Source organism: Lichenostomus cassidix, chromosome W, assembly GCF_008360975.1.
Source record: "Lichenostomus cassidix isolate B80296 chromosome W, HeHo_3.0, whole genome shotgun sequence".
Classification (NCBI taxonomy): domain Eukaryota; kingdom Metazoa; phylum Chordata; class Aves; order Passeriformes; family Meliphagidae; genus Lichenostomus; species Lichenostomus cassidix.
The window spans coordinates 6,732,762-6,743,732 of record NC_139510.1 but is presented as its reverse complement, the minus strand read 5'-3'; the positions used below and the strand labels follow the sequence as shown (position 1 = coordinate 6,743,732).

The following is a 10,971-nucleotide window of genomic DNA, read 5'->3' as shown; positions in this document are numbered from 1 at the left end:
GGGGGACTTGGCTGAAGTGGATGCCTCTCTCGAAACTTTTCAATTGATCCAGCCTTGTGTATGATAGGCATAAAAAATTCTTTTTTTTTAACCTAAGACAGTGCCTGTTTTAGGCTCCAAATAGAATGCACAAAACCCTCGTAAGGTAGCTTGCTTGAAAGACTTTTATATTCCATTATCGTTTTTGTGGTAAATGGAATGCGATCCCAAGAACTTGTCTGCTTATGCCTTTTCATGCTTTTTCCAGGGATTTGCATGTTTTCTCCTTTAGGAAAGCTGCAGGTAAATTTGCAGACGCATTTATTAATAGCATATCAGCAAATCAATTATAAAACTCTCAGAGACAGAATACATTTTCCATATTAACTTTGCTTATATAAAATTAATGAGGAAGGGAAGAAAGTTAAAACTGTTGACCCCTTTGTGGAGATCCTCTATAGTTCCTGCCAGTATTTTGCAGGAGAGAATATAGTTTTCATTAAATTTTCTGTTTCTGGAAGTATTAGTCCTTTGCATTGCACTGATATTCAACTATCTACATTGTGTACATTTAAAAAGTATAGGTTTATTGTCTTTAAGAAAAAAACCCCAATATATTTATGATCTGGGTGAGGAGATTCAGTGCACCCTCAGTAAGTTTGCAGACACCACCAAGTTGGGTGGGAGTGTTGATCTGCTGGAGGGCAGGAGGGTTCTGCAGAGGGATTTCAACAGGCTGGATCAATGGGCCGAGGCCAATTGTATGAGGTTCAACAAGGCCAAGTGCCAGGTCCTGCATTTGGGTCACACAACCCCCTGCAACACTACCAGGCTTGGGAAACAGTGGCTGGAAAGCTACCCAGCAGAACCTCAGAACCTTCTAGAAGTTTACAATAGAAAGAAAATATGTATTATTTTTAAATCAACAAGAACTAAAGCAGATGTTACTATTTGGTGGTTTTATATGTGTATCACTAGCCAAAAGATATAGTCATCTGACAAGAACAGCTTTAGGAAAAAAAGTATCTAGCCTAGTTATTTGGCATTTATTACTTTACAAGCAATTTATTACTTTACAAGCAATAAATAAATCAACTTTATAATCAATTTGAGCAGTAGATTTTATAATTATTTCTAGGCTCTCAAGGTACTTAAAAACCTGACCTGAAATTATATTGTCTCTATAAACAGAATTATTGTTACTAGTTTCAATAGTTTATATAATCTTAAATTCCTTTTTTTTTTCTTTTCTTTCTCTAAAGCTGCAGTTACCGTGGCAGATTAAATATACAAAACATTTTCTTGATAGGTAGTTTATCTATTTGGAAACCGTACATCACCTTGAATGGGGTAAAATGTATCAGCAAAGGATGGAAAGGAAAAGAAAACAAGAAACTAGAACAAATCAATAGTTTCTAGTGGGTTTTTTTGGTTGGTTGTACAAGGGTATGGGAGAAGGTGACAAATTTCACAAGATACACTTTTAAAGAGATAAATTTGTTGTAGCATTATAGAAATATTAGTTGGAAGAGACCTCTTTGGTTCACCTAGGTCAACCTCCTGCTCAAAGCCAGATTATAGCCAACACCAGATCAGGTCAGCCATGTCTAGCTGGGTCTTGAAAGCCTCTGTGGATAGAGGTCCCACAACTTTCATGAGTAACCTGTTCTTGTGCTGCAGTACCAATCTACTGAAAAATTTCTATAGTGACAATCTTCTATAGCGTTTGGCTACACCTGCATTTAAATTCTTCTCCAGTACCTGTAGGCTATTATTAGATTGCCCTCTACTCTCCACCAGACTGAAAAAGCCTGGATCCATCTGATGCCTTTTTCCCTGGTCCTAAAAATCATGAACCAGACACAGATAGGTGATAAAATGCGGTTACCTTTGTAAGGATCCTTATAGTGCACAACATGCTGGAATGCACGCGAAAAAAGCAGCTAAGATGCACACTGCAACATAAAGCAGGCAGAATTTTATATGTTTAGCAAATTAGCATAACTGACAAGAATCCCCAGTTACAGACATAGGTGATGAGGCAATTCTCCCCTTGTTCAATCCTTTTCTGAACCCCCCCCTTCAGATAGTAACTAAACTTTGTTTAAGAAAAAGTGTCTTGGGAAGATGGTTTAACCTTGTTTCCTAGAGAATCTAACCTTGGTCCCCCGGGGTTTGGAGCCTCTGGGGAATGTATTTTGTCTTTCTGTCTAATAGAGTAGATGAAATGCTAGCTACAAATCTATGTAGTTATACAATAATAGGCTACAGAGCTACAAATATATATATGAAGAATAAAAAGAATATATAAAAGCAAAAAGGCAAAAGTCAATTTGGCAGCACATCAACCTTTCTTCATAGCACATATGCCTGAAACTCTTGTCTGCCACAAAAGTCCTCTACTGGATCTCTTCCAGTTTCTCCACAATATTTTCTCTTCTTCAGTTAGTCTTTAACTGAAGGGCCCCAAACTAGTCACAGTCTTTCAGATATGAAATAAGCAACACTGATCTGCTGGTCACGTGCTTCTTAATGTAGCCCGATGTCGCTGTTGAGCCGCTAGCAGAGAAGTGGAAACACAGGTTCTCAGGCAAGAAAAGAGAGACTTTATTATTTTGATTTCCATATATATAGACTTTTCACAGGTCACCCAGATTGGTCAGTCAAAAACCTCCCCCTAGGCCTAATTGGCCAGGCCTGAACTGCCCAAATCTTGAGACCCTGTTTGCAAAAACATCCAAACTTTAACTTTGTTTATAAAACACAGCAAAATGTTCTCACGAGAAAGACCTGTGCTAGTCACAGCCCAGTTTACAGTCTGTCTCATTTGTAATGCAAACTCACATTCCTTCTGGCATCCACTGTGTTCCTTATCAATCCTGTTAGTTCCCAGAATGCAGCAATATATGGGACTATCTCATCCCAAGGACATGGCTTCACACTCTTCCTTATTAAACTTTATGAAGTTTCTTGTTAAGAGAAAAAATATAATGTATTTTCAGTCATCTGGAATTCAATTTATTTGGAATTATGGAAACATGGAATCATTGAGGTTGGAAAAGACCACCAAGATCATGGTGTGTTGGAGGTTGGGGGGCATTGGAATTTTTTCTCCATCCCTGTTGCTAAGCAACAAATAGCTGGGTGATTAGAGCCATCAACGCTTTTGTAAGAGACAAAAGGGTGTGCTAGGTGGGGCAGGAAAAGGAGGCAGTCGGCCATTTTGGGACTGGCTCTCTCGTCATCCGGACACCAGGAGGAAAGGAACTGCTCTTTGCTTCTGGCTGGGACCACAAGAGATCCAACTGTGCTCTGCTTCTTTCTCCTCTTAACTGGGTGAGCTTTGATTTAACCTCTTTCCCACTGGGATGTGCACGCTTTCCCCGGCTGCGTTTTCTCACAGCAGCTGCCGGGAGTCCAGCTGTCCCTGCCGCCCGCCCCGTTTTGCTGCATGAGACCGCGGTGTCTGCTGTGACTGCGGAGTCCTTGCTACCTCGCTGGCTAGCTGGGGAGAGCCAGCCCCTTTGCCCCTGCTGCCCTGCTCGTCGCTCTGAGCTGCCCTGCCTGTCTGCTTTCTCAGCTCTCTGCCATTACCAGCTGTGTGAGGCTGACCTGACCCTGCACCACAGCGCCACCTGCAGCCACTCGGGAGTCATCGCACCTGCCCTGCCTGGCCAGGAGCTCAACAGCGCCCCTGCTGCTTGCGACTGTGATTACACCACACGGGAAAGTCATATGCTATTGGTTTCTGGTTCTAGTTGTGGTTGTTATTATTGTTATTGCTTGTTTATAGATACTAGTAAAGAACTGTTATTCCTTTTCCCATACCTTTGCCTGAAAGCCCTTGATTTCAAAATTAAAATAATTCGGAGGGAGGGGAAATCACATTCTCTGTCCTAAGGGAGGGTTCAACCTCTCTTAGCAGACACCTGTCTTTCAAACCAAGACACATGGCAAGCGCTACGTGCTCACAATGGTAGAAGCCACCACTGGGTGGCTGGAAACCTACCCTGTGCCTCACGCCACTGCCCATAACACCATCCTGGGCCTTGAAAACCAAGTCCTGTGGAGGCATGGTACCTCTGAGAGAATTGAGTCAGACAACAGGACTCATTTTAAAAATAGCTTCATAAACACCTGGGCTAGGGAAGATGGCATTGAGTGGGTGTACCACATTCCTTATCATGCACCTGCTGCTGGCAAAGTGGAGCTATGCAATGGTCTGCTAAAAACCACCTTGAAGGCTTTAGGCAGGGGGACTTTTAAAGGTTGGGAATGGCATTTAGCCAAGGCCACCTGTCTTTCAAACCAAGACATGGTGTTATAAATGAGAGTGTTTGAGATCGCCTAAAAAATCACTGGCAAGGGTATGAGCAAAAGTCAGATTTAATATTAAGCAACAAAGCATGGTAAGTTCGTTGACAAGATTCACTCTACTACTTACAGGACAGCTAAAGCACAACAAGGGAAAACAAGCAACAACAAAAGCAAACAAAATCCAGGCAATCAAAACAGAAATGAACTGAGAACTATCTAGGGGGGTGTGTGTGTGTGTCAAAAGACAGTGAGGGCAAGGATAAAATGGAATATGTCCTAAAAGCTTAACAACACTCAAACTTAACAGTGCTTTAACTTAACTTATACCTTAAGTCTAACTATTTAACAGAGGAAAAACATTAAACTTATGATGGGGTTCCGAACCCCAAGCTCAGTTTGCGATCGGGCTAGCTGTGGAATCAGAGCTCTGGCGGGGCAGCCCGAGCTTGGGGGCGGGCGAGGCAGCCGGGACCGGCGGAACTCTCGAGTAAACCGTGCGATCCAGAGATCGGTAGCAGAAGCAAGAAGTGCAGGCAGTCGGATTGGCGGTCCAGGAGGTTTATTAATAGGATAAGGGGAGACGGAGGGAGGAACGGGACGGGGACTGGATCGGCGGTCCAAAAGCGGGGATTCTGCATTGTGTTGTCAGTTTTATAGCGGGGGAAAACAGGAGAGGGGAAACCGAAAGGACCAACGGGGTACACAGAACTCAGGATTGACGATAACTTGATCTTATGAGGGAATAAGGGAGGAGGGTACAGAACTTTGAACTTTCCAATCACAGAACACAGCACTGGCAAACAAAGGAGAACTTTCCAGAATCTATCTTTATATGTAATGTGGGAGGAGAGATGAGCCAGACCAATTGCTTCATTCCAAGGCTCTCTGGGAGCACCCCTTTTAGTTAGGGGTGCCTTACTCCCATGACTCGTCCCACGGGTCACTGCCACTGTGCAGTGGGCTAGGGACACTTAGTTGAGCCAGAGCCACGGCAACAAACTTATACCTAACTTAATGTATCACTTAATTTATAGCTTAACCGGAACAATCTAACAGAGGAATAACACTTAACAGCATTTAACCTAACTTGTAACTATAACTTCGACATTGAACTTAGCAACTTAACAGAAGCACACTTAGTAACACTTAGCTTAACTTGTAAGTTATGTTTAACAACTTAGCAAAAGAACAACATTTAGTAGCATTTAAGTAAGTTTATAACTATAACTTAACCTTACTTACAGGCCTAACTTAGATATCCAAGGTACTTAAACATCTAAGAAAGCAGTATTTGTCTCAGATTTGCTATAGCATATGTGCAGGGGCATGCACCCAGACAGAAACAGTCAGTGCAAGCAAGGTACCTGTGAAAAATTCCCCTCAGAGGTCAGTGAAATTACTCATTTTAGATGCTTTTGCATGTCCTGACGGGTGAAGGATCGGGCCTCGAGGAGTGGGAACATCCGCCCAGGATACGTTGTATTTCAGCAATCCTCAAATTATAGCAAACTTGAGAGTTTGCTATCTCTGAGAGGCATCCCACTCAGAGGGAGGTTGCTGGTCGCTGTCCGCTGTGGTCCAAGAGAGCTCAAAGGGCCCCATTTTGGACCACTGTTTATAGGGTTGCAAAAGAGTGGGCTTTAGTCAAAACAATGTTTCATCCTGGCCACAGTTTGGGTTGGCACTTTGTTACAAATGGAGACAAGAGGTTAGACAAGTCCTGCCTTTGACTCAGATTTCTGGCAGTAGCTCTGTTTAGGTCAGCCAGCACCCCAAATGTCTCTCATTTGCAAGTTCTTTAATAATGGCGGATTAGGTCTATTACAAAATTAATAATTTATTTAATAGACACAAAATTAACAGACATAAGACTTTAAATGGATTACTTACTACACAGGATAACACAAAAGAACTACTAGTAGATAAAACACAGTGTATGATAAAGGTACCTATATTACAGCTAGGGAAGAAATAGTATAGATTAAGATTCAGTGTGACTTACCACCAGATTGATGATGTGGTACACATTTCACTCAATTCCCAGGGAAAGTATCCACAGAGTTCGCATCTGAACTCATGGGAGAAGTCCCCTGCATGTTTTCCAGGGTGTGTGTAGGAGGAGGCTTCTGCCTCCATGAAAATTTGTGTAGCTTTTATAGTTTGGAAAATAGTGTCTCTCAGTCAGGAATTTCCAGCTTATCTCCCCACATCTGTTCTCACACCCAGTTGTTTATTGGGCAGTTCTATCCCTGGCACCAGAGAGGGGGAATAATTCATTAACAAGTGACAACTTACTGGCCAGAGAGCTGGCCTGGGTTATCTCATCACTTCACATGGGGGAAGAATGTCTGGAGCTATTGCACCAGCTGCAGATAAGCTCATCTGTGGTAGGGGGGATGTCCTGCCACACACTTTCTTTGAAAATGTGAGAACAGGAATGTTATGCTATTCCGACAAGAGGAATATTTTCCAAGGCTGGTCATAAGGAAAGCAGGAGCTTGCTAGCAATTCCTGGGAGCAGATAGTGTTTCTGATAAGCTCAGAAAGAGCTGAGCCCAGGTGCTGCTTTCAAGGCCAAGGCCCAAGAAGCATTTCTCAATCACACTGCAGCCTGGAAAGGAGGGGAGGGATAATGCACCACCACACATGGAGTCCAAATAATTCCCCAGCCCTGCCATGTTCACCACTAAACCATATCCCCAGGTGCCACATCCACATGTTTTCGAATACTTGCAGGGATGGTGACTCCATCACTACCTTTGACCGACTGGCTATGCCATGCCTGATGCACTCCAGGACAGAGTTGGCCCTCCTGGCTGCGAGAGCACCCTGTTGACACACATTCAATGCCTGGCCCTCTAATTTGTTGAGGTGTCTCTGCAGGGCCTCTCTGCCTTTGAGGGAATTAACAGCTCCTCCCAATTTAGTATCATCAGCAAACTCAATTAGTATCCCTTCCAGTCCTGCATCGAAGTCATCTATGAAGACATTTAAGAGATATGGCCCTAAGAACCCTACTAGTTACAGGTCGCCAGCCTGGGAGAGACAGTATCAAAAGTTTTGCTGAAATCCAAAAAGATTCCATCAACTGGCTGACCTTGATCAACCAGGTGGGTTCCTTTGTGTCCTGGAGTGATGTTATGATAATCCTTTATCCCCTATCGTTGGCTTATATGCTCAAAAAAAAAAAAAGTGGTCCTGTCGCTTTAACTATGTTCAGCTGCAGAGAGAAACGCGGGTTGTTTTGAAAACTTTTTCCCCAAGCCTTGCTTCAGGGGAGGATTCTTCGCTTGGCAAAGACTGCGCGCTGCGACGGCTGTCGGAGTGGGCTCTGTTCCGGTTCTTTTTTTCTTTTCTTTTTCTTTTTCATTTTTTTTTCTTCTTTTGGACCCCTTTTCTTTGATCTGCTTTGTCACCCGAAGACCCAAGGGAGCCAGAGGACAGCAGAGCTCTCGGGGAGCTCTGCCTGGCCCCAGGGGGGGCGAGGAGGAGAGGGGCTGCATCTGAGGAAAAGGACTTTTTAATCAGGTTTAATAACTCCTTTTCACCTTGGTTTTCCCCTTCCCCTGTGCCTTGCAGGGCACTCTGTGTGTTTTTTTTAAATAAATAGTTTTTTCTTCACTTCCATCTAAGAGGTTCTGTTGTGGGTGGGGGGAGAGGGGGTGTCTGGGCCCTTCGCTCTCAGAGGAGAGAAAGTTTTATCATTAATCCAGGACAATATTTGGTGCCCAACTTAGGGGGCCTTGATTACTTGTTTTACACCTTTTGTGGGGTTAGAGAAAGTGAAGAAAAACCCCTAATAATTACATTCTGGTTTTAAACGCTTTGTATTGAATTACAGCTATCAGTAGTCACTATGCTGTTTGATGGGAGGTTGTTTGATGTAATACTGTCTGTTTGGCACATAGGTTTGTTTTCCTACCAACAGGTAGGGGCAATCTTGTCCCTAATGTATAATTTCCACCAATCAGGGACACGACTCTGGCTTGTTATAGTAGTGTGCGTGATACTGACGATCTGTAAGAAGGTATGGGAAACAGTTAAAGATGTACATGCTGTTACTTTCCTCCTCTAGTTTTAGTAACCTGTTTTAGAGTTTTGTTAGTAATATTACCCAACCTGCTAGAGAAGTAGAGGGTGAAGCTTCCTGGCTCTTCACCCATCTCTTGCCCTTTAAATCTGGTATATCATCTTTTGAGAATATTCAGTTTCCCCTGGATGTTAAAGAGACCATTAACTTGGTAGTACAGGTGCTTTACCTGGTAGGTTCCATGTATATGATGTTCAGCTTTACCAGAATGAGGGCTGAGAAGTCCAGAGGGGCTGAGCAGGAGCAGGCACCTAACCCAGATGTGAGGAAATTTGAATGGTGTGGAGTATGGGAGGACATAGGTAAAACTTTAAAGAAATTCTCTGACCCAATAGACTGGGAATTTCCCCCTGGACAAATCCCGAGACCAGCTGAGGTGGGGAAGTATCTGAAAGAGAAGTGCAGAGACAACTGCAGTGCAATATGTTGGGCCCTGGCATATGCTTATCATACACTGTCGGATATTATAGAACAGGAAGTAAGGGAGCCTAAGCCAGTGGCAGTTGCTCCTGTTACGAGAAGCAGGAAAGCCCAAGTCAAGACTGATTGCTCAGACAACAGTGAGGAGGGATCCTCAAGGTCAGCAACTGAGTCAGAGGTCATTGTTGAATCCATGAATGTGAGAGACCTTCACAGCCTAAGAAAAGATTATGTCCAACGAGATGATGAATCTGTAATTAGTTGGTTAGTCCATCTTTGGGATGCTGCAGGCGATGTTACACTTCTAGATCCTACTGAGGCAAGGCATTTAGGGACTGTGTCATGTGACCCAGATATCAACCAGACTATACGAGATGGGCCTGACTGCTGCAGCCTCTGGAGACGAGCTATCAGAGCTGCGAGGGGAAGATACCTACATCCCGACGATATCTATTCGCAACAGACCCAGTGGAGAACCATAGAACAAGGGATTCAATGCTTGAGAGAAATGGCAGTGGTAGAAATTGTCTTCTCAGAGGACATAGTAAACCCAGATCCGATTATGGACCCAGATAGGATAGAATGTACACCTGTGATGTGGCAGAAACTCCTAAAGCTTGGGCCATCAGAGTATGCGTCTGCTTTAGCAATTATGAAGCGAGATGACGGGCATGAGACAGTGCGTGATATGACAAGGAAGCTCCGAGCATATGCAGATGTCATGCATAGCCCAATGAATGCAAGAATCTCAGCTGTGGAAACAAATCTGCAGAAACTAGAAGATAAGATAGAGGAAAATCATGAGAAACTCAGTAAAGAGATTAAAGACAGCCTTCTCCAAATTTCGGCAGTACAGATCAGAGGTTCTGTTACCCCATGCAGATGCTCCTCAGCTATGAGAACTGGATATATCCCTCGATGTGAGTTGTGGTATTTCCTGTGTGACAGTGGAGAAAACATGAACAGGTGAGATGGACAACCCACTACTGTCCTGGCACGACGAGTGCGTGAATTGAAGGAGGGCAAGACTCAGAGAGGGAACTCCACCAGAAGGGAAGTAGCTCCAGTCAACATGTCTGATCCCCTTGAAGGAACCTCTAACACGAATGCCCACCATGGTTAGAGGGGCCCTGCCTCTAGCCAGGTAGAGGCCAGGGAAAACCGTATTTTTTGGACAGTGTGGATTCGGTGGCCTGGAACATCAGAGCCACAAGAATACGAGGCTTTAGTTGACACTGGTGCACAGTGCACAATAATCCCATCACGACATGTGGGGGCAGAACCTGTTTCTATTTCCGGTGTGACAGGAGGATCACAAGACTTGACCCTGGTGAAAGCTGAGGTGAGCCTGACTGGAAGAGAGTAGAAAGAACATTCCATTGTGACTGGCCCAGAGGCTCCATGTATTTTGGGTATAGACTTCCTCCAAAATAGATATTTCAAAGACCCAAAGGGACTCAAGTGGGCATTTGGGATAGCTGCTGTGGAGACTGAGGGCATTAAGCAATTGAACACCTTGCCTGGACTGACAGAGAACCCATCTGCAGTAGGACTCCTGAAAGGGGAAGAGCAACAAGTACCGATTGCAACCTCGATTGTGCACCGCCGACAGTACCGGACAACTCATGATGCCGTGATTCCCATTCACAAACTAATCCGTGAGCTGGAGAGCCAAGGGGTGGCCAGCAGGACCCATTCATCCTTTAAAAGCCCCATCTGGCCTGTGCGAAAATCCGAAGGAGAATGGAGATTGACTGTGGACTATTGTGCCCTGAATGAGGTGACTCCACCTCTGAGTGCTGCTGTGCCAGACATGCTGGAGCTCCAGTATGAGCTAGAGTCCAAGGCAGCAAAGTGGTATGCCACTATTGACATTGCAAATGCATTTTTCTCCATTCCTCTGGCAGCAGAGTGCAGACCTCAGTTTGCTTTCACCTGGAGGGGCGTGCAGTACACGTGGAACCGATTGCCCCAGGGGTGGAAGCATAGTCCCACCATCTGCCATGGACTGATCCAGGCTGCTCTGGAAAAGGGTGGGGCTCCAGAACATTTGCAATACATTGATGACATCATTGTGTGGGGGTGTTGGAAAACGCAGTTTTCCAGCAAAACTTATGCTAACTGAATACATCTAAGCAGGGCCTCAGCATACTCAGGCCTCAGTA

General features: G+C 44.3%; 1 protein-coding gene across 1 annotated transcript; it reads left to right on the top strand.

Annotated features, from left to right (window-relative positions):
• Window positions 1–7,970: 7,970 nt before the first annotated feature.
• On the top strand, window positions 7,971–10,299 carry LOC146425407 (uncharacterized). The gene has a single exon (XM_085041732.1). The coding sequence runs from the start codon at window positions 8,568–8,570 to the stop codon at window positions 9,774–9,776; it is 1,209 nt and encodes a 402-aa protein (XP_084897858.1). The 5' UTR covers window positions 7,971–8,567; the 3' UTR covers window positions 9,777–10,299.
• The last annotated feature ends 672 nt before the right edge of the window (window positions 10,300–10,971 follow it).